Raw genomic sequence first — 27,668 nt, 5'->3', positions numbered from 1 at the left:
ACCGAATAACACTAGCCGATATCTCTGGTCCCAGCCACAACCCTGGGAACCTGTCTTGCAGTGTCCAGTTCTGCCCGCTGGACACTGCAAGCTTATATGAGTTCATTAATTTAACAAAGAAATTTATATGCACCAGGCTTGTTATCCCAAGGGGAGTCTCTGACATGCCTCAAACCAAAATGCACTGCTTCAGGTAGGATAAACCAATTTATTAACTACAACAATAGATTTTAAGTGATGATAAGTCAAAGCACAACAAGTCGGATTTGGTCAAGTGAAATAAAAGCAAAACACATTCTAAGCTGATCTTAACACTTCCAGTGTCCTTACAAACTTAGATGCTTCTCGTCACAGGCTGGCTGGTTGCCCTTCAGCCAGGCTCTTCCCTTTGATCAGCACTTCAGTCGCTTGGTGGTGGTGTCTGCAGATGGAGGTGGGAGAGAGAGAGAGAGAGCATGGCAAGCGTCTCTCCCTTTTATCATGTTCTTTCTTCCCTCTTGGCTTTGCCACCCCCCTTCAGAGTCAAGCGAGCATTACCTCATCGTAGTCCCAAACTGACCAAAGGAAGGGGGGTGACTCAAGAGTCCAACAGATCCTTTGTTGCGGCCTAGGCCAGTGTCCTTTATTCCTGTGAGGCTGCGTTTACCCATACATGCCCTGATGAGGTGTGAACTGCCCCTCTGCTCTTGGAGAATTTTTGCCTGGGCTTGTTTTAAACCATGAGGATACGTTTTCAGCCTCATAACTATATACATGAAATTATAACCTTTAACATTACTGTAACAACAATGCTCAGTGCATCATGAGCCTTCCGAAGACACTCGACATGACACACTTTGCATTGGATACCACACAATCATATTCTAAGGATGAACATGGGGGTGTAGGGTGATCCCCCAAGGTACAGCGCGTCACATTGTGTCCTTGAGTATTATTCATGAAAGTCATGAACATATGGGAGAGGTACCAGAAAACCGGAGGAACATAAGAACGGCCATACTGGGTCAGATGAGGGGTCCATCTAGCTCAGTGTCCTGTCTTCTGACAGTGGCTGGTGTCAGATGCTTCAGAGGGAATGAACAGAACAAGGCACCTTTGAGTGATCCATCTCCTGTAGTCCCGTCCTAGCTTCTGGCAGTTGGAGCATGGGGTTGTGTCCCTGACCATCTTGGCTAATAGTCATTGGTGGACCTATCTCTGGGAATTGACCTAATTCTTTTTTGAGCCCAGTTATACTTTTGGCCTTCACAACATCCCATGGCAACAAGTTCCCATAGTGGTTGACTGTGTGTTATGTGAAAAAGTACTTTCTTTTGTTTGTTTTAAACCTGCTGCCTATTAATTTTATCAGGTGACTCCTAGTTCTTGTGTTGTGTGAAGGAGTAAATCACACTTCCTTATTCATGTTGTCCACACCATTCATGATTTTATAGATCTCTATCATATCCCCCCTTAGTTGTGTCTCTTCTAAGATAAACCGTTCCAGATTTTTTAATCTTCCCTCTTATGGAAGCTGTTCCATATCCCGAATAATTTTTGTTGTCCTTCTCTGAACCTTTTTCAGTTCTAATATATCTTTTTTCAGATGGGGTGACCAGAACTGTACATGGTTTTCAAGGTGCGGGCCTACCATAGATGTATATGATGGCATTAGGTTTTTTCAGTTTTATTATCTTTCTCTTTCCTTATGGTTCCTAACGTTCTGTTAGCTTTTTTTAACTGCTGCTGCACGTTGAGCGGATGTTTTCAGAAAACTGTCTGTGACGACTCCAAGATTGCTTTCTCGAATGGTAACTGCTAATTTTGACCCTATCATTTTCATAGAATATCAGGGTTGGAAGGGACCTCAGGAGGTCATCTAGTCCAGCCCCCTGCTCAAAGCAGGACCGATCCCCAACTAAATCATCCCAGCCAGGGCTTTGTCAAGCCTGACCTTAAAATCTTCAAAGGAAGGAGATTCCATCACCTCCCTAAGTAACGCATTCCAGTGCTTCACCACCCTCCTTAGTGAAAAAGTTTTTCTTAATATCCAACCTACACTTCCCCCTCTGCAACTTGAGACCATTACTCCTTGTTCTGTCATCTGGTACCACTGAGAACAGTCTAGATCCATCCTCTTTGGAACCCCCTTTCAGGTAGTTGAAAGCAGCTATCAAATCCCCCCTCATTCTTCTCTTCTGCAAACTAAACAATCCCAGTTCCCTCAGCCTCTCCTCATCAGTCATGTGCTCCAGACCCCTAATCATTTTTGTTGCCCTCCGCTGGACTCTTTCCAATTTTTCCACATCCGTCTTGTAGTGTGGGGCCCAAAACTGGACACAGTACTCCAGGTGAGGCCTCACCAATGTCGAATAGAGGGGAATGATCACGTCCCTCGATCTGCTGGCAATGCCCCTACATATACATCCCAAAATGCCATTGGCCTTCTTGGCAACAAGGTCACACTGTTGACTCATATCCAGCTTCTCGTCCACTGTAACCCCTAGGTCCTTTTCTGCTGAACTGCTGCCTAATCACTCGGTCCCTAGTCTGTAGCGGTGCATGGGATTCTTCTGTCCTAAGTGCAGGACTCTGCACTTGTCCTTGTTGAACCTCATCAGATTTCCTTTGGATCAATCCTCTAATTTGTCTAGGTCCCTCTGTATCCTATCCCTACCCTTCAGCGTGTCTACCTCTCCTCCCAGCTTAGTGTCATCTGCAAACTTGCTGAGGGTACAATCCGCGCCATCCTCCAGATCATTAATGAAGATATTGAACAAAACCAGCTCCAGGACCGACCCTTGTGGCACTCCACTTGATACCAGCTGCCAACTAGACATGGAGCCATTGATCACCACCCGTTAAGCCTGACGATCTAGCCAGCTTTCTATCCACCTTATAGTCCATTCATCCAGCCCATACTTCTTTAACTTGCTGGCAAAAATACTGTAGAAGACCTTGTCAAAAGCTTTGCTAAAGTCAAGGAATAACCCGTCCACTGCTTTCCCCTCATCCACAGAGCCAGTTATCTTGTCATAGAAGGCAATTAGATGAGTCAGGCATGATTTGCCCTTGGTGAATCCCTGCTGACTGTTCCTGATCATTTTCCTCTCGTCTAAGTGCTTCAGAATTGATTCCTTGAGGACCTGCTCCATGATTTTTCCAGGGACTGAGGTGAGGCTGTCTGGCCTGTAGTTCCCAGGATCCTCCTTCTTCCCTTTTTTAAAGATGGGGACTACATTAGCCTTTTTCCAGTCGTCCGGGACCTCCCCCGATCGCCATGAGTTTTCGAAGATAATGGCCAATGGCTCTGCAATCACATATGCCAACTCCTTTAGCACCCTCGGATGCAGCGCATCCAGCCCCATGGACTTGTGCTCGTCCAGCTTTTCTAAGTAGTCCGGAACCACTTCTTTCTCCACAGAGGGCTGGTCACCTCCTCCCCTTGCTGTGCTGCCCAGTGCAGCAGTCTGGGAGCTGACCTTGTTCGTGAAGACAGAGGCAAAAAAAGCATTGAGTACATTCGCTTTTTCCATATCCTCTGTCATTAGGTTGCCTCCCTCATTCAGTAAGGGGCCCACACTTTCCTTGACTTTCTTCTTGTTGCTAACATACCTGAAGAAACCCTTCTTGTTACTCTTAACATCTCTTGCTAGGTTTTGTATGTATGTATTTTGTATGTATGGTTGGGATTATTTGTTCCAGTGTGCATTATTTTGCACTTATTACTCCTGGGGGAATTCAGCACTGCTCTGCATGTGCAGAATTTATGTCTAAGGCTAAGTTTGTGTCATGGATATTTTTAGTAAAAGTCACGGACAGGTCTTGGTCAATAATGAAAAATTCATGGAAACCTGTGACCTGACCTTGACTTTTACTAAAAATGCCCATGACAAAATGGGTAGCCTAGGCAGCTGGGGAGTCGCGGGGGAGGGCTGGGAGCTCCAGGGTCATCCCCGCTGTGGCTGGGAGCTGCCAGAGTCCCCGCTGCTGCCTGCACTTGTCACCCGTGGTAGCTGGGAGCTCTGTGGATCCCCCACCACCTGCGGTGCATGGGAGCAGTGGGGATTCCCCCTGCCACTGCGTCCCCCCTGCCTCCCAGGACAACCGTGAGCAGCGGAGATGCCCCCTCCTGCCCGGGGTGGCTGTGAGCAGCGGGGATTCCACCTGCCACCGGATCCACCCTGCCGTCCGCGGCGGCAGGGAGCAGCTCAGGTCCCTCCTGCAGCCCATGCTGGCAGGGAGCGGTGTGCCGGTCCCTCCTGCTGCCCTGGGTGTCTGTGGGCAGTGGGGATTCCCCCTGCTGCTGTGTCCCTCCTGCTGCCCGTGGCGTCTGGGAGCAGTGGATCCTCCCTGCCGCCCCTGCAGCTCTCTGTCTCTGCAGGCACCAGGGTACCCTCCAGCTCCCAGCCGGCGGCTGGCTGAAGTCACAAAGGTCTTTGGAAGTCACAGATTCCATGACTTCTGTGAACAAATCGCAGCCTTATTTATGCCCCTCACAGCTTTCTTTGCTTCCCTGCAGAAAAATGACTTTCTGATGGGGAAGGAAAGGGAAGTCACATGAGCGGTCAACCACAAGCATTACCAATTCACTGCCCTACCATTCGGCCTCTCAACAGCCCCCCGGGTGTTCACCAAGCGCAGGTCGGTCGTGGCTGCTTTCCTCTGTTGCCAGCAGGTGCAAGTATACCCCTACCTCGACTGGCTGCTCAGGGGCCACACCAAGGCACAGGTGCAGTCCCAAATCTGTCAGGTGCACGTTCGGGTGGCTGGGTCTCCTCCTGAACTTGGGGAAGTCGACCTTGGAACCGACCCAGAGAATAGAATTCAATCGGGGCAGTGTTAGACTCGGTTCAGGCGCAAGGTCTTCTGCCAGAGACCCGATTTCAAGCCATCACGGGCATAATTCAAAGCCTCCAGCAATTCCCAACCACAACAGCAAGGGGGTGCCCGAGTCTCCTCGGCCACATGGCTGCTTGCACTTATGTGAGCCGGCCCACCAGGCTGTGGCTCAGACCGTTGCAGGCCTGGCTCGCCTTGCCCTACTGCCCGGGGTGCGACAGCTTGAATTCAGTGGTCACGGTGCTGGGGCAGGTCCTCATGTCCCTCCACTGGTGGCTCGACCCCCAAGCGGTGTGTGGAGGAGTCCCCTTCCACAACCGTGAGCCTTCCTTGTCCCTGGTTACAGACGCGTCGGCTCTGGGATGGGGGGCGCATCTGGTAGACCTCCGGACACAGGGCCTGTGGTCGCAGGACGAGTTCTCCCTACAAATCAACATCAAGGAGCTGAGGGCGGTGCGCCTCGCTTGCCAGACCTGACTGCCAGGCCAGTGCGTAGCAGTTCTGATGGACACCACCGCCATGTTTTAGATCAACAATCAGGGCGGAGCCCGTTCCGCTCCCCTATGCCAGGAGGCCCTCTGGCTGTGGGAGTTCTGCATAGCCCACTCCGTTCATCTGGAAGCATCCTTTCTACCAGTTCAGAACACACTGACGGACCACCTCAGCAGGTCCTTCCGCACACACGAGTGGTCCATCCATCCGGATGTCATACACCTCATTTTCCAAAGGTGGGGGTTTCCCCAGGTCGACCTGTTTGCCACGTGGAGCAACAGGAAGTGCCCAGTGTTCTGCTCCTTCCAGGGTCACAGCACAGGCTCCCTCACTGACACATTCCTGCTACCCTGGAGAGGTCGCCTGCTCTACGCCTTTCCCCCGTTCCCTCTCTTGCACATTCGAACCATTGGCAACTTGCTCCTTCCTGTACCTGTCTTGGAAGGTAGCGTTCCTGGTCGCCATTACTTCTGCGAAGACGGTGTCTGAGCTAAAGGCCCTCACCTCTGACCCACCTTACATGGTTTTCCACAAGGATAAGGTGCAACTCTGGCCACACCTGGCCTTTCTCCCCAAGGTGGTGTCTCACTTCCACACCAGCCTGTCATGAAAATGTCCTGTCTTGATATTTCTCAGGAACCTGCTTGCTTCTCTGTCATCCCAGATCTTCTTTCAGCTCTCCTCCCCCCACCAATGCACCTTGCTCCTAACCAGGACGGACCACCTCCGAGGGGTAGACCTAGGCAGTGCTTGGCCACTCTGCTGACTGAGAGCTAAGGTCGCCCATTAGTACCCCTCGTGATGTGGCCCAATGATTATTTCCCCACTGATGACACTATAAGTGCTGCTCTTGGACATGACTTTTGGGTAGTTTGGTGCCTGTAGCATCTCCTCAGCTCTTATGCTTCTGCCAGTCTGGGTCCTCTCTTTCAAAGTGTCATCTGTTCTGCCATCGTACTGCGTCCACATATTCCATCCGGCAGGGAGAAACCACAGATTGCTCTTGGGTTTACGGAACTCCTGCCGTCTGCAGTTTGTTGTTTGGCAGTGGAGTGGAATGCTGTCCTCTGGTGGCAAAATATAGTACCACCAGCAGCACTGTGAGAAATTCATTGGTTACACCTGAGCTGAAGATGCGGCTGTTTGGAATTGGGGGCTTGCAGCCCAAGATGAGAAACCACAGTACTGGAAGAGCAAGAGGAATGCACAGAGGGCAGGGAGTTACGCAGGGATAGGGTTTTATTACGGATCTGCATGGATTGGGGACAGGGTGTGTCACTCTGGCATTATTGTTCTGTGGGCTAGACAGGTCCAGGTAATCTCCACTCAGCACAGGATCTGTGTGGGGGAGTGGCAAAGGTTGTTCTAAATCACTTTTTGGTCTTGATTCAGTTTGCCAGCAGTAAGTGCAGTCAAAGCAGCTGGGTTCAGGGGCGGATCTGGCCCCATGTTTTGAAATACTTCAAATAAAAGCTTTACAACAAGCCAAACAAAAATATTTTGTTGCAGAGCAGTAAAATTGTAGCTCCTCCCTCCCCCACCCCTGACTTTGCAGCACCCCTCCCCTCAGCGTCTGTTTCCTCTCCTCCTCCCTGTATTGGGAGGCCGTTGGTCTTGGCTCTGCGACTTCTCTCAGGCTCACCCACTCCCACCATTAATCATTTCAGAGTCCTGGCTTGTCGGTGGCTTTTCTGGTACTTGATTTTCTCACTATATTTTGTTTTCTCCCTCAGACGAACATTGGTTCCATCTTGGCATCAGTAAATCCGTACAAACCCATCTCTGGTCTGTACAGTGCGGCCGCCATGGACCTGTACAGACGGCATCACCTGGGTGAGCTGCCGCCCCATATCTTTGCCACTGCTAATGAGTGTTACTGCTGCTTGTGGAAGCGTCACGACAGCCAGTGTGTTCTGATCAGGTTAGAGACTAAACATATAGCTAACCCCCTGGTTGTATTACACTCCCACCATCCTGTCTGGCCCCTGTGTTCCTACCCTTTGTCTCTCGTACACCTGCAGTAGTGGAGATGCCCCACATTTGGTCCTACAGACCACTTATTCTCCATTCTCCCTGGGTGGGACAGTCACTTGCTCTGTTCTGGGTTTGTGAGAGTATCATGTCTGTTCCTTAACAGCGGAGAAAGTGGAGCTGGAAAGACTGAGAGCACCAAGTTGTTGCTCAAATTCCTGTCAGCTATGAGCCAGAACTCTCTAGGGAGCCCTGCATCTGAGAAGAGCACTCATGTGGAGGAAGCCATTCTGGAGAGCAGGTACAGTTTATCTGCACGGGAGAGACAACCAGTGAGCAGTCAGGGACAGTGTTTGCAGGGGTAAGAGGGGCCCTGTATGGCTGGGGCAGCTGTGTGATCTTTATCACACAACAGCCCTTTTTTACCTCACTGAACAACTAACTTCTGGAGGGCATAGAATGATAGAATCATAAAGTTGAGGCCAAAACGGACCATTAGATCATCTAGTCTGACCTTCTGTGTAGCACTTGCCACCACCCAGCACCCGCACACTAAACCCAGCAATGGAAATGAGACCCACAGAGAATAGGAGGGACTGAGGTGCACCAGCAGTCCAGGCCCCTGCAATGGCAGGGGAATGATTAAATGAGCTATACCCAGATAATCCTAGCAAGTGACATGCCGCAAAGTGAAGCAAATCCACCCCCCTAGCCCCCGATCGTTGCCTATCTGACCTGGGGGAAAATTGTTTTCTAACCCCACACATGGCAATCAGTTAAACCCTGTTCATGTGAGCAAGAACCAGCCAGCTAAGCCCCTGAGAGCCCTGGTCCCCCCGTTCAGTGTCCCATCTCCAGCCGTGGCCACTCCTGATGGTTCAGAAGAAAGAGATTAAAAAACCTGCCAGAATACATTGGGGATGGGGATGGGGTGGGGGGAGGAATCTCTTCCTGTCCCTGAAGGTGACCAGCTGAAACCCTGAACTGTGAGCACCAAACTCTGAAGCATGAACATTCAGGTACCACAGTGATGAGTGCTATATAAGAACCTGAATAGAAAAGACCAGAACGGAACTTGGCAGCTGGTATTGGCACATCTAAACAGTGATGGTATTTAGCAGGGACAATGTAAGAAAAACACACCCTGGAAGTCCAGGCCCCTTGTAAAGGGCCAGTAGAGTGGCTACTTTCCAAATAGCCCTTTGTAGTTCTGCGGGCCTGTGGCACTTCAGTACTGTTTTCTTCCATGCCTGCCCTTATGCATGAGCTAATCTGTAAAACCAGTACCCTGTCCTCAGACCCACCTCTATCACGGGGCCTATGGTAATTTTCCAAATGGTAATGGCTGGGCAGGTAGCTAGCAGGGATAACTGACATCACTCAGACCCTAAGTCTGTTTGTCTTTTAAATCTTTTAACTGTGCCTGCAGTGAGTCTGTGTAACGTAATGTCCCTTTTGCTGCTACCCTCTTCTTGCTTCCTCTGTGAACTCAGTTTGTTACAGATACTTGTTGTGTTTGTCTTTAAATAGATTGTAAGCTGTTTGGGGCAGGGAGTGTTTCTTGTTACTTGTGCAGTGCCTGACTTAATGTGCATCCATCCTAGGCCTTTGGGAGAAATTGCAATATGAATAATAAAACTAATATATAATCATTAGATTCCCCACTCTGGGTTCCATGCTGCTGCACGAGATCAGGTTGGGAGCTCTCCATTCTCCTTACATGAACTGTCTCCCCATATCTTTGCTATTGATGGGGACAGAGGAAAAGGTGGTTTTAAGTCACTTTTGTGCTTCCTGTGATCCTGGGGCTTGGCTGGGAGCTGATCCAGTCTCCAGCTCAAATTAAATCAGTTACCGGGCTTCTCTAACCTATGCCAGCTAGAATGCCCTCTAGGGACCCTTTTGCTGGCTGAGCATCAGTGTTGTGTGAGGCATTCTGGTTTTACCCTCTCTAGCCTCCAAATGGCTGTCATACCCCCTCTGCCTGAGGCCTACAGGGCTGGGGAATTCTCAGCAGCACCCAGAAAATAGCTTTAAGGTCACTTTTTTATGCTACTCCAGTGGCACTGAATGACCTTAGCGGGGCTGAGGAACTGGGCTAATGTATACAGAAAGCCAGCAATGCTATTGTTAAATTTCAGCTCAGACTTGCTCATAATATTAAAGGCTCTCCTGTGTGGTGTAATGTTATCGTAATCTTGTTTACTTGCTTTTTGTGAAGTTCATGCTTTGTATTTTTCCCAGAAATCCAGTCTCTGAAAATTCCCTTAACCCAACTGGGTTAGTTTCAGTGGTGTTCTTGTTTGTTGTGTCCCCTTATTTTAGCTGCTTCTTTAGAAATGTTAACGTATCTCTCACATTTCCATCTTGCTTGCTTGGTCTCTTCAGGAGACTTGATTTCTAAGACAGAGAAAATGTATGAAAATATCCAGATTTCATAGAATCATAGAATATCAGAGTTGGAAGGTACCTCAGGAGGTCATCTTGTCCAACCCCCTGCTCAAAGCAGGACCAATCCCCAACTAAATCAATTTGTACTTGTTGATTGAAACTTCAGCATAGTGTATCAAGTTTTGAGATTTTTACGTGAAGATGCTTCTTTGTTGAACTGATATCCTTCCTCCGTGAAAGAAAGTTAATACTAGAAGGATTTTGAAAGGTGCATAAAACAGGTTGTTGATGTTTTCTCTAATATTTATTTTATTTTCCCAGGGGTTCTACTCCATCCTCATCCTCCTCGACCTCTCTGCTCCTTTTGACACTGTTGATCATACCCTCCTTCGTGACATTCTGTCTCCCTTGGCTTTTGCGACTCCGTCCTCTCCTGGTTCTCCTCCTACTTCACTGGCTGCACCTTCAGCATCTCTTTCGGTGGGTCCTCTTCCTTCCCTCTCCCACTGTTCGTGGGGTCCCACAGTCCTCTGTCCTTGGCCCCACTCCTCTCTGCTCCCTTTACCCTTCTCTCTGGGTGACCTCATATGCTCCCATGGGTTCAGCTCTCATCTCTAAGTCAGTGTGTCACAGATCTACCTCTACATTTCTGATCTGTCTCCTTCAGTCCAGTCCCATATCTCTGTCTGTTTCTCTTACATCTTCTTCTGGATACTTCTCACTGTCCACTATTTAACATGGCCAAAACTAAACTCCTGATCTTTCCTCTGAAACAGTCCTCACTCCCCCTGTCATCTCTGCCATTCAGGTCTGTAATCTGGGAGTCATCTTTGACTGCTCTCTTTTTACCTCTTACATCCAGCCTGTGTCTAAATTCTGCAGCTGCTTCCTTTGCAACATTTCCAAAATCCAATTTTTTCTTTCTCTCCATATAGCTAAAACTCTGGTTCCAGACCCTTCTCATCTGCTGTCTTTACTACTGCTGCCTTCTCTGCTCAGGCCTGCCTGTCACCCATCTCTGGTGCCTTCAGAATGAAGCATCTAAGATCATCCTTCTAGCCTGTAACTCTGTCACCCTCACCCCTTTGAATTCCTGCCCTGCACAGGCTTCCTATTCTCCACTGCATCAAATGCAAACACCGTTAGGGCCCTTCACAACTCTGTTCCACATACATATCTGCACTTGTCTCGCACTGTGTTGCCTCCCCTATTCTCTCTGCTTTACTAATAATGGCAGCCTTAAATGCCTATTTGTCCACTCTCCCAGAAATGCCTCGGCACCTTCTTCCATGCTGCCCCTTATGCATGGAATGCCTCACTGAGCTAAACTGTAGAGACACTCCCTCTGCTCCTTCAAATCCTTCCTCCAGAACCACTTCTGCCATGGACCCTGCTAGAAATCAGCTCTTCAGTGAGTGCTTGGGGCTGCTGCAGTTGGAGAGAGCTGATTTTATTTAATTACTATTATTATTTAAATTCAGATTATTTAGAACCACCAGGAATTGTCAAATTGGTAGTTAACCTACACAATGTAACTGTGGTAACCATGTGACCTTATTACCCTCACCCATGTCCTCCCTTCCCCTTCTGTTTGTCATGGTCATTTTGTTTCAGATTAGACCCTGATCCTGCAAACGTGTATGTGTGTAATATTGTGCATGTGCGGTGTTGATAAACCAGTGGGACTACTTGTGTGTAAAGTTACTCATGTGTAAGTGTTAGCAGGATCAGGACTTAGACAGTAAGCTGTCTGGGGCAGAGGCCACGGTTCCTGGTGTGTTTGTGCAGCGCCCAGCAGAGGAACTTAGTCCTGCATGGGCTGTCTGGGTGCTATTGCAGTACAAATAATTTCATTTTTGCCTTTGTTTAAAGCCTGTTTTTCGAAGGATAAAGTATAAAGGTAGGGCTTCAGGTTTTTTAAAGCTTTTCCTGCTAAATTGGAATTAATTTGTAAACTGGATACAATTAACTTAGGCTTGAATAAAGACGGGGAGTGGATGTGTCATTACACAAAGACAGATTTCAGAGTAGCAGCCATGTTAGTCTGTATCCGCAAAAAGAAAAGGAGGACTCGTGGCACCTTAGAGACTAACAAATTTATTTGAGCATAAGCTTTCGTGAGCTACAGCTCACTTCATCGGATGCATTCCTATGAAGTGAGCTGTAGCTCACGAAAGCTTATGCTCAAATAAATTTGTTAGTCTCTAAGGTGCCACAAGTCCTCCTTTTCTCATTATACAAAGTAAAACTATTTCCCCTTGTTTATTTCCCCCCCTACTGTTCTTGTCAACTGCTGGAAATGGCCCACCTCGATTATCACTACAAAAGGTCGTCGGCCCCACCCCGCTCTCCTGCTGGTAATAGCTCACCTTTCCTGATCACTCTTGTTACAGTCTGTATGGTAACACCCATTGTTTCATGTTCTCTGTGTATATAAATCTCCCCACTGTATTTTCCACTGAATGCATCCGATGAACTGAGCTGTAGCTCACGGAAGCTTATGCTGAAATAAATTTGTTAGTCTCTAAAGTGCCACAAGTACTCCTTTTCTTTTTGCGGACACAGACTAACATGGCTGCTACTCTAATCCCTTCACATAGCTAACCTTGTCCAAAGTCAAGACAACATGCTATTTTCTGCAAACTCCAGCAGTATTTGATCTCAAATAACATTGTAGGTCATAATTATTTTTTAACCTTTTCGTAATCCTGGACCTGCTTCTCTCTGAAACTGCACAGATGAGACTATGGGCATCATCGACACATTCAAAAAAATGCAATCCTCTTCGTTAAAAATCACAATGAGTTTTAGTGATAAATATAAACCTTTAGAGAGCATTCCTGCAAAGTGGCCTTGACTTTTCTTTGTGTTTTGTTTTCCCCACTGGACTTTTAATCTTTCTATTGGTTAAACCACTGGCTCTCAACCTTTCTAGACTTCTGTACCCCTTTGAGGAGTCTGATTTGTGTTGTGTACCCCCAAGTTTCACTGCACTTGAAAAAGTACTTGCTTACAAAATCAGACATAAAAATACAAGTGTGTCACAGCATGCTATTACTGAAAGTTGCTTACTTTTTCATTTTTGCTGTGGAATATAAATACTGTGCTTACATTTAAGTGTATAGTATATTCAGCAGTATAAACAAGTCATTGTCTGTATGAAATTTTAGTTTGTACTGACTTCACTAGTGCTTTTTATGTAGCATGTTGTAAAACTAGGCAAATCATAGAATCATAGAATCATAGAATATCAGGGTTGGAAGGGACCCCAGAAGGTCATCTAGTCCAACCCCCTGCTCGAAGCAGGACCAATTCCCAGTTAAATCATCCCAGCCAGGGCTTTGTCAAGCCTGACCTTAAAAACCTCTAAGGAAGGAGATTCTACCACCTCCCTAGGTAACGCATTCCAGTGTTTCACCACCCTCTTAGTGAAAAAGTTTTTCCTAATATCCAATCTAAACCTCCCCCATTGCAACTTGAGACCATTACTCCTCGTTCTGTCATCTGCTACCATTGAGAACAGTCTAGAGCCATCCTCTTTGGAACCCCCTTTCAGGTAGTTGAAAGCAGCTATCAAATCCCCCCTCATTCTTCTCTTCTGCAGACTAAACAATCCCAGCTCCCTCAGCCTCTCCTCATAAGTCATGTGCTCTAGACCCCTAATCATTTTTGTTGCCCTTCGCTGGACTCTCTACTGCATAGTGTTGTATTGTGCATCCTCTTAACAAACTATTGTTCTGGCTTCTCTAGCCTCCAACAGCAATAAAGGCATAGCTAGGAGGGTGACTTGTTTTGGATGTGAGATGGGCCCAAACAGTGCTAGTGCTGATTGCCCACATGAACCTGGGTCTGATTTAACTAATCCCAATCCCATTGTTTAATGCCTGTTTAGTAGTGTGTTATAGCTGCCTCTTGCCAACACTGCCAGCCTTTCCCCTCCAGCTCTGCCTAGCTTATTATACCTGCAGTTTTCTCCAGCCTGTGTTATGGTGAATGTAATACTGAGATGGCAGAATGTACCTGGTGCAAAGCAAATCCTGCCTGAGTCACACTGGTGTTGGTGCTGCTGTTCAGGTCCATGATTGTCTTCCTTCCCCAGCCCTATCCTGGAGGCCTTCGGAAATGCCAAGACTGTTTATAACAACAACTCCAGCCGCTTTGGCAAGTTCATCCAGCTGCACTTCTCCCATCTTGGACATATCCAGGGAGGGCGAGTCACCGATTGTATCCTTTCCTCTTGCTGTCTCTGCCCCTTCCTGCTCCAACACACACATCAAAGAGGGGAGGAGCTGTGGAAGGCGAAAATGGGTGGGCAAATTTCCCTGCAATGGTGTGACTTCTTTTGTATCTTACTTAGAACAGGTAAGGCCATGTCTACTCTGTGAGCCCTGAGGAGTTTGCACTACTTTACCCTTCCCTGCATCTATAGATTCCTTAATATCTATGCATGAGATGGGAACAAAGTTTAGGTTCCTATCACAAAATATCACGAATACTTTAATCCATAGAAGTTTGTAGTAGAGCAGGCCTGTTATACCATTTAGTTCATGCTGCTCCCTTGGAAAACAAGAGAGGATTGTTCCCTTTTGTGTATGTTCTCTTGGGAGCTGCAGTCAACAGCCAAGCCCTGGCTGGGAGTTAAGAAGACATTATCCACCATGTCCAAGCTGCACTCAGACATAAGGAACAATGGCAGCTGTAGGGAGCCAGTTGCAGCTCTCTGATATAAGAGCTGCCCGGTGCCAGTGCACAAGGGCAACCCTAAGATATGCCGGGGGAGGATTGAGCAGAGTCGAGGTCTGCTTTTGCACAGTCCCCACTGCTGGAATGGCTTTGACATCTCCCCACCCCTTTCCCATCACACTGGGATTGGGGGTGGGAGGCGGCTGGGGTAGAAGGCAGCTGGACATCAGCAGAGAGTTATTTTATGTGGTGAGTGCTCCACAGGCCATCTCTGGCTGCTTTAAAGCACTTTGTGCAGCTTACATGGCACAAAGGGGCCCTGACAGACTGGAGAATCTGGACCACAGAGTCAGGTGGCAGCCTAGTTAGTGACTTATTCTGGGGAAAATTTTGGCTTGAGTGTCTTGCCCAAGGCCAACCTTGGATGCCTAAAGGTAAGAGACCTGAATAAGTGACTTGATTTTCAAAGATGCTGAGCACTGCAAATCCCACTAACTTCCAGGGGAGCAGCAGGTGCTTAGGACCATTGAAAGTAATTCTCCCTGGACCAATGCAGTTGCTGGTGCTGATTTAAAAAAAGAAAAGAAAAAAACGATTTGGACAGAGTGACAGCTCAGCCTCTCCTCTGCTCTTCTCTCCTCTCCCACTTTCTGCAGGTAAAGGCTCCTCCATCTCAAATAGAAGTTGGGGCAGAAATCACTTGGGACGTTTTGTGGCCTGTGTTATGTAGGAGGTCAGGCTAGATTATTATAATGCGTCACTTCTGGCCTTAAAAACTATGAATCTCTAGCTTCTGTGACCTCACTGGATACCCTGGGCTTGACCTCTGCCTCTCCTGGTGTACTCTGGCCTGCCACAGACCCTGTGCTCGGCCTGACCTCTCTTCCACTCTCTCTCTTAAATCTCTTGTTCTGAAAGTAATGCTCATGGCCATTCAGTGCCTCTTTCCTATAGCCTGAGGCCTGGTCTACATATAAAACCTAGGCTGACCTAGCAATGTTGTGCAGGGGTGTGAAAAATTCTCTGGGGGACATAGTTGTTGACATAAGCCCCAGTGTAGACAAGACTATGTATGGAAGAGTTCTTCAGTTGACCAAGCTAACACCTTTTGGAGAGGTGACAGAAGAACCCCACCCAGTACTGTGGTAAGTGTCTGCGCTACAGCGGCACTGGATTAATTCCCATGGGGCTCGGAAATTCTTTGGCAGTCACCAGAAAATCAGATTGGGAGGTCACTTGAATGTTGTTTCCCCCTTAACCTGATCCTCAGATTTATTGGAGAAGGTGAGTAAAGTTTGTTTCTGGGGGTGCGTCTCCCCACCCTCCCTCAGTCTTGTGAGCCCCTCCATTCCCTCTTTCTCCCCTGAGGCAGTGTCCAAGCAGGGCTGCCCCTTCTCGGTTGGACAGTGCTACCTCTGTGTCCAGTCACTGCAGTGAAGGCATCACTTCTCCAGGATGTTGCTGACGATGTTCTCTCTCCGGTCATTCCAAATGAGTACCGGTGACACGGGAGGAAGGATGTTTGTTCATGGAGAGCTTTGTTTTAATGCTCTGCGTCAGAGAAAGGGCCTTTCAAACTCTTCCCTTGTTGCCTGGCTAACCTTTGCAGCCTGGGGGATGTGAGGTCAGGCCATGGCATTTAGGGGCTCTGGTTCCTTCTGAAATGGTGCCATGTCAAAATTTGTCCACCACCTGGCCGAGTGATCTATGGCTGCCTATTTTGGTAGGTATGGCAAGACCCTCTCCTACCTTTTGCTCCTTGTTTTTCATCCCAGAGTAAGGAAGGCATGTTTTGACTAATATAGTCTCTACTAGCTTTTCAAAGGGCACATTTTGATGGGTGTACTTAGCCAGGGAGATTCAGTTGCCAATGGTCCTTGTTTAAGTACCCTTTGAAGTTAGGAAAGTACATGGAACGCATTTGTGCTGTTGCGTTATTTATTGCACTAAAACATTATGCTGTGTGTCAGTTAAGGATGGTTTATATGTAACCTGCCTAACACGCAATCCTAACAGCAAGGAAATTAAAAGGTAAGGCAACCAACAGCACATGTCCTCTAGTCCCCAATCCTGGGAGAGACCCAACTCATCACTAGCATGGACTTAATACACATCTACAATGCACCAGAACTTTAAACTTTACCCCAACACGAATGCCAGCCTTTCAGTACCTACTTCCACAAATTCCACCCTCACCGCTATCCCAAAGAACCCTGACCTCTTCTCCTCCTTTCTCCACAGTTTTGTAAAGGGAAATCAGGCCTTACCAATCAATTTCAATTACTTTTTGGGGGGAGTCATCAAACGTGGACAAGGGTGATCCATTGGATATAGTGTACTTAGAGGTTCAGAAAGCCTTTGACAAGGTCCCTCATCAAAGGCTCTTAAGCAAAGTAAGCTGTCATGAGATAAGAGGGAAAGTCCTCTCATGAATCAGTAAGTGGCTAAAAGATAGGAAACAAAGAGTAAGAATAAAAGGTCAGTTTTCAGAATGGAGAGAGGTAAATAGTGGTGTCACCCAGGGGTTTGTACTGGGACCAGTGCTGTACAACGTAATCATAACTGATCTGGAAAAAGGGATAAACAGTGTGGTGGCAAAATTTGCAGATGATACAAGATTACTCAAGATAGTTAAGTCCAAAGCTGACTGCAAAGAGTTACAAAGGGCTCTTACAAAACTGAGTGACTGAGCAACAAAATGGCAGATGAAATTCCGTGTTGATAAATGCAAAATAATGCACTCTGGAAAACATAATTTCAACTATACATATACAATGATGGAGTCTAAATTAGCTGTTACCACTCAAGAAAGAGATCTTAGAGTCATTGTGTCTAGTTCTCTGAAAACATCTGCAAAATGTGTAGCAGCGGTCCAAAAAGCTAACAGTGTTAGGAACCAGTAGGGAAGGGATAACTAATAAGACAATAAATATCAAAATGCCTCTATACAAATTCATGGTAAGCCCACAGCTTAAATACTGCATGCAGTTCTGGTCGCCCCATCTCAAAAAAGACACATTAGAATTGGAAAAGGTACAGAGAAGAGCAACAAAAATGATTAGGGATATGGAACAGCTTTTATATGAGGAGAGATGAACAAGACTGGGACTTTTCAGCTTGGAAAAGAGATGACTTAGAGGGGATATGAGAGTGGTTTATAAAATGTTGACTGGTGTGGAGGAAGTGACGATGGAAACGTTATTTACACCTTCACATAACACAAGAACCAGGGGTCACCCGATTAAATTAAGAGGCAGCAAGTTTAAATTAAACAAAAAGAAGTATTTCTTCACACAACGCAGTCAACCTGTGGAACTCCTTGCCAGAGGATGTTGTGAAGGCCAAAACTAGAACAGAGTTCAAAAATAGAACTAGATAAGTTGATGGAGGATAGGTCCATCAATGGCTATTAGTCAAGATGGTCAGAGATGCAACACCATGCTCTGGGCATCCGTAGCCTCTGTTTGCCAGAAGCTGGGAATGGGCAACAGGGGATGCATCACTTGATGATTGCCTGTTCTGTTCATTCCCTCTGAAGCTTTGGCCAGTGCCAGAAGACAGGATACTGGGCTAGATAGACCATTGGTCTGACACCACATGGCTGTACTTATGTTCTTAGGCACGTGCTCATATTTGGGGAAAACTGATCTCACAGAAATCCTTGTATTCATCAAAGTAGCCATTCCTTTGTTGAAAATCTTTTTCAGTGCAACATGAATGACTGTGACTTGCAAAACATGTTCTTTGTGCTCCCTATTAATGCTCTGCTTCAGCTGTAGGGGATGTTACAGGTGGGCTATGGCAAAAGGCACGTATTCTTCTCCTAAACTGTTCAACAAGGCATCTGCGTACTGCACTAGAGAATGGACGTTGCAACATTTTCTCCATTGGCTAAATGCAGCACAGAAAGCTTGATATGATGAATGATACTAATTTCTTTTGTTAATTAACAATATAATTCTAAGGAGACCCTGATATTCTTACTAGGTACATGTTTGTGATTTTATACAGTCTGTAGTTTTCAAATTAATGATACCTGAAAAACCCTGAGATTCTTTAGAGATACTTGTTTTCCTTTAGAACCAATTTTTAACTGATTAGTACTTAAACTAATTAACAGATTTTTTTTTGAAAATCCTCAGAAAATTCAAATTTCCTCAGAGATCATATTCTCAAAATTTGGGGTGGATACACTGTTTTGTCTTTAAGAAACAACAACAAAAAGGAGTTTGAACCTCCACTGTAAATGCAAAATAGAACCCAATTTGAACTGACATAGAATCATAGAATATCAGGGTTGGAAGGGACCTCAGGAGGTCATCTAGTCCAACCCCCTGCTCAAAGCAGGACCAATCCCCAACTAAATCACTACTACTCTTTCATAATAAGTTAGTCAGGTAAACTTTATCATAAGTAATGTCCAATATAAATGAATCTCAACTTATTGTTTGTGGTAATGCCCATAATATGGTTTGGTACTTTCCGTACACACTATAATGGACAGTCTGTACCCCAGGGAGTTGACAGGTATACTGAGATCAGGAGAAAGGAACAACAAAATGGATGTCTGTTCAAATCAACAAATTTCACTTCTGCTATGCTGCCTACATTGGATTTTAGGGAAGATTTAAAAACAGGGGAGGGTCCTTTCAGATGAGTTTAGGGATGTTGGGGGAATACATGGAAGAAAGCATGGAGGAAAATGTTTAAAAGATTGACAAACTGATGGGCAGGAGTGGAGGGGGCAGGGTATCACATGGAGCTCAGCAAGGATAGATAAGCAGAGGGGCAGATTTAGACCTTGAAGGAGAAGACATGTTGTTTAAATCTGATACAACAGGAGATGGGGAACCTGCAAATGGATTCAAAGGGAGCTGTGAGATGATCAAACCAGCAAGGTAAGGAAGACGACTGTACAGCTCAAAGTCACTATGCTATTTTTAAAAATTAATATTTCTGAATGCATTGTGCATGGAAATATTTTGAATCACTTTTCCCCCAAATCTGGCTTTTTAGTGGTGTCTGGGATGTACTCCGTGAAGTCCAAGTTAGGTGCCTATCAGACAGGACCTTTAAAAGAACTGAAGGAGATCAGCATTCAAAATGAAACACACATTTTAAAAACAGTATGTTAAATATTTTGTTCTTTCCCTGTAATGTACTCAGTGCCTTTCTAGTGTACGATAGATCATTTTCTAAAATTGGGAACTGGTAGTGGGTTTTGTTTGTTAGCCACACTACAGTACATTTTCCTAAGTCAAGTAATAATTACTCAAGGGCCACATCTTGTCAGTTATTTGTCATGTCATCAGTTTTCATTCATGCAGGAAGTCCAGTTCGATGATACTGTCTGGGGGATTAAAAACTCCTGTAGTGAAGATTTTCTAGGATTAAGGGCTATATTTGTACCCCATACTCCTCAATAAGAGCCCTCCTTGGGCAGAGGTGGAAACCAAAGGATGGGCAACTCTTGATAGGCTTCCATTAACTATCAAAATGTGCTCTTTTTGGAACCAGTAGTGAAATCTTGGGGCTATATTTAGGGCCACAATTTCAGATTTTGGTAGCGGGGCAAGTTTAACTGTGATTCCAGGGGCTACTTAGGCACCTGAAAACTCTCTAGGTTTTTTTTTTTGCAGATAATAACTTAGAAATTACCTGACAGAAGCAGTGTGTCTAATTCCTATATAAAGAAAGACAATATATACAAACAACAATTAAAGCCAATATATTAAGTTTTGATATGTACGTTTAGAACAATAAAGAGATAATACAGCAAGATATTTACAATCCCAAACCTTGAGGTATCATAAGAATGGCCATACGGGGTCAGACCAGTGGTCCATCTAGCCCTGTATCCTGTCTTCTGACAGTGGCCAGTGGGTGCTTCTGAGGGGATGAAAAGAACATGCTATCATCAAGTGATTCATCCCCTGTTGTCCACTCCCAGTTGCTGGCAAATAGAGGCTCGGGAAACTCGGAGCATGGCATTGCATCTCTGACCATTCTGGCTAAAGAGCCATTGATGGACCTTGTGGCACCTTAGAGACTAACCAATTTATTTGAGCATGAGCTTTCGTGAGCTACAGCTCACTTCATCGAATGCATACTGTGGAAACTGCAGAAGACATTATATACACAGAGACCATGAAACAATACCTCCTCCCACCCCACTCTCCTGTTGGTAATAGCTTATCTAAAGTGATCATCAAGTTGGGCCATTTCCAGCATAAATCCAGGTTTTCTCACCCTCCGCCCCCTCCCCCCACACAAACTCACTCTCCTGCTGGTAATAGCCCATCCAAAGTGACCACTCTCTTCACAAGGTGTATGATAATCAAGGTGGGCCATTTCCAGCACAAAACCTGGATTTGTGCTGGAAATGGCCCACCTTGATTATCATACACCTTGTGAAGAGAGTGGTCACTTTGGATGAGCTATTACCAGCAGGAGAGTGAGTTTGTGTGTGTGTGTGTGGGGGGGGGGGCGGAGGGTGAGAAAACCTGGATTTATGCTGGAAATGGCCCAACTTGATGATCACTTTAGATAAGCTATTACCAGCAGGAGAGTGGGGTGGGGAGGAGGTATTGTTTCATGGTCTCTGTGTATATAATGTCTTCTGCAGTTTCCACAGTATGCATCCGATGAAGTGAGCTGTAGCTCATGAAAGCTCATGCTCAAATAAATTGGTTAGTCTCTAAGGTGCCACAAGTCCTCCTTTTCTTTTTGCGAATACAGACTAACACGGCTGTTACTCTGAAACCTGTCATTGATGGACCTGTCCTCCATGAACTTATCCAGTTCTTTTTTGAACCCTAGAGGTTGACTGTGCAGTGTGTGAAGTAGTACGTCCTTTGTTTTAAACCTTCTGCCTATTAATTTCATTGGGTCACCCCTAGTTTTTGTGTTATGTGAATAACATTTCCTTATTCACTTACTCCACACCAGTCAAGATTGTATAGACCTCTGTCATATCTCCTCTTCGTCATCTCTTTCCAAGGTGAAAAGTCCCAGTCTTTTTAATCTTACCTCATACGGAAGCTGTTCCATACCCCTAATCATTTTTATTGCCCTTCCCTGTACCATTTCCAATTCCAATATATTGTTTTTGAGATGGGGCGACCACATCTGCATGCAGTATTCAAGGTCTGGGCTACCATGGATTTATATAGAGGCATTATGATATTTTCTGTCTTATCTGTCTCCCTTTCCTAATGGTTCCTAACATTCTTTTAGCCTTTCTAATTGCTGCCGCACATTGAGCGGATGTTTTTAGAGAACTATCCACGATAACTCCAAGATCTTTTTCTTGAGTGGTAACAGCTAATTTAGAGCCCATCATTTTGTATGCATAGTGGGATAATGTTTTCCAATGTGCATTACTTTGCATTTACTTTCCTATATCAGTTTTGGAACCTTAATACAAGAACTAATAACTTTAACCGGTAAATAAAATTCATGCAGAGTATTTGGTGTGAAGCTGTAAGGACAATGATATTGAGCAATCACCCTGAAACATCCACATATTCTTTTATTTTCATTTATATTACCGTCTAGAAAATTATAAGCAAGAAAACGTGCACTCTTAATTTGTATATTTGATTTCTCATTCAAAAGCGATGAAGTCTAAAGCAGTTGTCTCCCCTCAATCATTCTAAAACATGGAATAATTAATAAATTAGAGAACAAATTTGTTTTGGCACTAGCTTCGAAAAAGGAAAGATGAAAAGCATTTAAAGTGATAATTGAAAAGAAAATATTATAATAGATAGGCCAACATGGGTTTCCTATCAGCGCTAAGACACCTGAAGGTATATTTTCAGTAGATAAAAATATTATCACCTTTTCTCAATAGCAGTGTGTTTTCTTGTCCTATTAAGTTACTCAGTAATTATAAATAAAGTCTTAAACATTGTAATCTGTTTATACAATGCATTTGATAAACAAATGAAAACACACTTCAGTTCAAGGTACTAAAGATGTAAAGATTAAAACATAAAAATGAATTTAAAAATTGAACTTGCATTTACAAATGACTGTTCTAAAAGCCTGTTTTAGCCTCCGGAAACTGTTCAATTCTATAATGTGATATAGATTTCCTGAGTCAGTATCTGCAGTGGCCAAACCGGATGATTCTTAACCATTTCTTAATGAAAATATAATATATATAATCCTATATGTCTTAAATAATATTAGGAAAATTTGCCCTTGTCGCTTCAAGGGCATACTCATATATTAAGGAAGTTAGTAAAGAGACCTCTTCCAAGGCTGTAACAACCTGGTAGGATTAAGAGCCCTCCAGGAGTTGTTTAAAAAAAATGTCCCAGGGGTATGTAGGCTAATTCAAGAAAGAAAACATTGTTATTTGCTGATTGAGAAGTAGAGGTATGTACAGTAACCTCCTCTGATTTTCATCAGGCACAGCTGACTTGTATAAGGGCAGCACTGACTGTTACACTGAAAATAAAATTGATCAGCTTTGTGGAGAGACTTAAGGAGATCAGCACACATCAGGTCCCTTCTCTGGGCCAAGGCTATCCAGAAAGTGCTCTCTCCTGGCTCTCATCCTATCAGCTGGGTAACAAGGAGCTATTTACCCATATGAATTGCTTTGAGTGCCCCTCTGATCCTGGGGCTGCGGGGGCTGGCGGGGGGAGAGGGAGTGTCAGCTCTCCTGGTCCCTGCCACAGAGCCCACAGCCAGGGAAACCTGAGCCAGGGTGGGGGGAGCTGCTTGTCCAGCTCCTCAGGGACAGCTCTGCAGCAACTTCTCAGACCACAGCTAAGGGCTTCTGGCTCCTCCGGCGAGAGCATGGAGAAGTGGTTCATTTTCCTGTTTGCGCTCCTCTGTGGTACGAAACTCGGGAGTCTGGGGGGAGGAGATGCTCCCCTGCCCTCCCTAAATGGCACCTCCGACTATATACATTTTGCTGAGGTCTCCCTATATGTCAAAATGTGCCCTCCTGTAAATTTGCCCTCCTTTTTGTACACCGCCACCCGTATGTCATTCAGTGATTGTCCAAATAAAGGCTGGGTTCCATGATATGGACAAAAGAGCCTGGGATCTGGATGAGAGGGACTTCCTGGGCACTTTGCTCCCATCAACCAGAACTCTAATCTCACACATTATTGCAGAACCTCTGCACTGAATAAGTGTACTTAGGAAGGTGAAAAGAACAGGAGGACTTGTGGCACCTTGAAGACTAACAAATTTATTTGTGCATAAGCTTTTGTGAGCTACAGCTCACTTCATCGGCTGCATTCGATGTAGCTCATGAAAACTTATGCTCAAATAAATTTGTTAGTCTCGAAGTCCTCCTTTTCTTTTTGAGAATACAGACTAACCCGGCTGCTACTCTGAAACCTGTCATTATGTTAGGAAGGTGAAACACTCAGTTGAGGTAAGGGCTAAGGGCAAGGACCTCACTTGAGACTTCAGTTCCTGGACACACCTTGCTCTTGTTTAATAGTTCAGAGAAATTTGCACATGCGCAGTAGCAACAAGAGCATGTTTTGATGTGAGATTAATTTGGGTGGTAAGACCCTCAAGGTCCCAGTTACTGCTTTGCCTGCGTTGGCCTTAGAGATTCCCTGAGGGCCTTGCCCTCTCAATGTTCTTCACTACCATGAATTCTGAGTCTAACATGGATTTCACTTGCTACCAGCTGTCCTCTTGTGTTCATTTCAGAATCGAGTTGTGCACCAGAACCTGGGAGAGCGGAATTACCACATCTTTTATGCATTGCTAGCTGGTGTCAGTGGGGAGCAGAAAGGTAATTGATCTCTCGGTAAGCTGGCCCCATGCAAACAAAATAAATTTTAGTACAGCCGAATGCAAGGATGAACATCTAGAAATTAAGAGAGCAGGCCACACCTGCAAAATGGGGTGCTGTATCCTCGAAAGCAACTACTCTGAAAAGGGTTAGGGGTCATAATGGACATTGAATATGAGCTTCCAGTGCAACAAAAGTGGCAAAAGAGAGCTAATGTAATCCTTGTGTAAACAGGAGCAGTAAGTAGGAGCAGGGTGGCAGGTTTTCCAAAATAATAACAGCCCTTTGGGTGGTTGATAAACACTGCTAGCCTTCTCAAAAAGGAGAAATGGGAGAGAGGAGAGTGTGGATATCTGTTGCACTAGAATGGAAAGGGAGTTCCAGGCATAAGAGGAAGTGGGAGAGAGATGTCTTTGCACAGCAAAGTGCACCGAGTTAAGCTAAATTATTTAGGTCTTTGAAGGGGAGGATGAGGAGCCTTAAACTTGATACAGAAGGCAGGAGGGATCCAGTGGATGGATTTAAAGAGAGGGAGTAATAGGCACCAGAGATTTTTCAAGGCAGAATTTTTCGCAGACGGAGAGGTGAGATTTGGGGAGACCAGAGAGGAAGAGGTTGTAGCAGTGGAGGCAAGTGACAACCAGAGCCTGGATAAAGATTTTAACTCTAGTCATGGGGAGGGAAAGGATGGAATTTGGAGACGTCATATAGGAAAAGCAACAGGATTTGGCAGCTGTATAGCTGGGGTAGAAAGGAGCTGAAAATGACACAGTGATGGTGAATCTGGGTGAGGTTGTTAACAATGATAGAGAAGGGTGAACAAGAGGAAGTTTTGTGGAGAAAGGTGAGTTCAGTTTTCACAAGGTTAATTTTGCCCTGGGAGTGGGATATTAGAGAGACAATAAGAGAGATGAGGCTGGAGTGAGTGGGGAGATACCATGGATTCATCAGCACAGCAGAGATCATAACTGAAGCCACAAGAGCAGAAGAGATAATGTAGAGGGACAAGGATGCCAGAAGGATTCAGTTCAGTTTGGGTCTATTCTTCTTCATATATTTTCCTCAAAACTGTAGTGTCTGAGCGCCTTCCAGTCGTGCATTAAGTGACATGACTAACAACATCTGTTACGTGTGCTTTGTTCTTCTTTGGCGGCAGGTGGGAGGGGAATTGTGTGCTCAGTGCAATGTTTTCTTTTGGTAGGATTTTTTTCCCCTACTGTTTGTGCTGCTGTGTTTGTTAGAGAAGGCTGGTCAGAGAAGTGCTCTTGGCACTTGGAGTGGAAGGTGCTGTGGTTTGCAGGGGCCCTTAGTCCTCGTTGGAGTTCATTCCACAATCTTCGACCAGCCCCTGAGAAAAATCTGTTACCTGCACAAATAAGCTTCATCTTTACAGTAGAAAGTTCCATTGGGCCTGAGGAATGGAGTGGGTCGACCTGTCTTCATCCCAGAGCTTTAGGTTTTCTTTTAGATATGCTGGACTCAGGCCATTAAACTCCTTGAAGACAAGGACCAAGACCTTGAACTTGATTCTATATTCTGTAGATGGATAACAGGACGTTTAAACACATCCCTAATGGTGTCCATAGTTAAAGAAGTACTTAAACATCCAACACTGCAGAAAGCTGAAGAGAATTTCCTCTTTGGGGTGCATTGTTATGGACCAAATGTCCCTCTTACTGACAGGACATTGCTAGCAGCTTCTTTAATTCTTTTAATCTTTTGCAGTTCCCTTTTTAAGGGTAGTCATATTCTGGGTCTAAAATCCCTAAGAAATGTCCTCTTTAAATAATGAGGATTTTTGTGTTTACTGAATTTATCTCAGGAATGTATTCTCTATGGAGACCACTGCAGGCCTCCTTAGCTGTCCATACACATCTTCACACACTGCTCATTCATTTCAGGATCCAGTTTACAATGTACCTCCTTGGTTATTAGAACTCTCCATGTACTTGCTGTAGCTGACCTCACTTACCTCTCTCCCCTCCCCTTGCTGACCCTCCTCTCATCTGGTGTTGACCTCTTCTTCGAGTGCTTGCTCATGTTGATTCCATTCTACGTGTGTGCGTGCACAGTCATCGGAGATTTTTTGCCTTAGTGGTATCCGTAGGGTCGCCCCCTTAAGTGCCACGCTCATGCGTCTGTAGGCCCCCTCAGTTCCTTCTTACCACTCATGAGGGTTGGTCAGAATGCCTTGTCTTGCAAAGCAAGAGCGTTAGCGGTTCTTAACAGCCCGTTGTTATTCCCTTTCTATTTAGTTTGTAGGTACTTAGTTAGCATTTTAAGTAAATTTTAGTTCTTAGTTTAGTGGTTAGAGTCCCAACTGGCTTTAAGCCGTGTTCCTCATGCAACAGGCCAATGCCTGTCAGTGACCCTCACAGCAGCTTGAAGTGCTTGGGGGAATCCCATATAAAAGATAAGTGCAGGATTTGCAAAAGCTTTCATCTCAGAACTCAAAAGGAGAGGGACATCCGATTGAGAGAGCTCCTGAGGGGTGCTGCCCCTGGCGTCAGAGCCTTCCCGACTGGATTCTGCTTCTAGCACCTTGGCATTGGTGTGGAGCGCCCCGCCAGCACTGGGATCCTCCTTGCACTGTTCCCACTTCCCGGTGCCCAAGAAGTGTCCAAAGAAAAAGGACTCCCCAGCATCGTCCAAGGGGCGGAAGGGGGCTCTGGGCAAAGTACCTATTTCAGGCCATGTGCCCGCCCTGGGGCTACAAGGGAGTACTGTTAAGGTCGGACCCCCAAGCCCAGCCAAGGATCTGACTTCTGGGAGCGGTAGGGGATCCCAGCTTCTATAGGGACCTTCATTGTCCAAGATGGCCCAAGTGGCCAAAGACCTGGTGGGCCTACTGGTACGGCAAATGCCGTGCTAGGTGCCAGAAGTGGCTAAGGCCCTGCAGCCCAAGGGCAAGCCAGTCATGGGACCTCCCCAAAGGGCAGGGGAGCACTATTGGCCCCCGGATTACAGGTGTTCATCTATGTCCCCATGGCTTAGGACACCAGTCCCACAACGCCAGTTGATGGCTAGAAGGCCCAGGTCCCCAGTGCCGTGCTCTCCTTCCACAAGGCACAGATCGGCAGAATCAAGGCACCGGTCCCTGCGGTCCCAGTACCGGCCAGCCTCCTGCCTAAGATCACCTTGGCACACATCTTTATTATCCAGGCGGCCTCCTAGGCGCCGGTCCCCCCCAGCACCTGACTTCTCGCCATTGCGACACCAATCTCCGCTGCCTCGGTACTGCTCAAGGGACAGGCAGCAATCCCCACCCTCTGGACATCGGTCTCCAGCGAGAGTGAGTTGGCATACGCAGGCCTCACAGCCCCACCGTGGTCACCAGAAGGGGACTGTTCAGAATCGGAGCTGGGGTTCAGCCCATTGCCAAGGTGGGGTATGAATCCCATCAGCTGCGAGACCAGCATGGTGTTGGTAGCATGGCAGCAGGGACAGTGGCCTGCTCAATGGCCGTGTTGGAACCCTTGGGGGGTACCGGTGATGCCAGCTCCATACTCCCACCTCTCCTCTGTGGCTGCCTCGGACA

At 46.0% G+C, this 27,668-nt stretch overlaps 1 protein-coding gene across 1 annotated transcript in view; it reads left to right on the top strand.

Annotated features, from left to right (window-relative positions):
* Positions 1-27,668, top strand: part of LOC141995676 (unconventional myosin-X-like) — a 268,905-nt gene that overhangs the window by 66,183 nt on the left and 175,054 nt on the right. Inside the window, exons 4-8 of the mRNA XM_074966937.1 lie at positions 7,047-7,234; positions 7,451-7,585; positions 13,775-13,899; positions 15,629-15,642; positions 24,046-24,130. Coding sequence (XP_074823038.1) covers positions 7,047-7,234; positions 7,451-7,585; positions 13,775-13,899; positions 15,629-15,642; positions 24,046-24,130 — 547 coding nt within the window. The remainder of the gene's footprint in view (positions 1-7,046; positions 7,235-7,450; positions 7,586-13,774; positions 13,900-15,628; positions 15,643-24,045; positions 24,131-27,668) is intronic.

The sequence above is a fragment of the Natator depressus genome, chromosome 11 (genome assembly GCF_965152275.1).
Source record: "Natator depressus isolate rNatDep1 chromosome 11, rNatDep2.hap1, whole genome shotgun sequence".
Taxonomy (NCBI): Eukaryota; Metazoa; Chordata; order Testudines; family Cheloniidae; genus Natator; species Natator depressus.
Note: the sequence above shows the minus strand (reverse complement) of the source record. Positions and strands in the feature narration are given on the sequence as shown.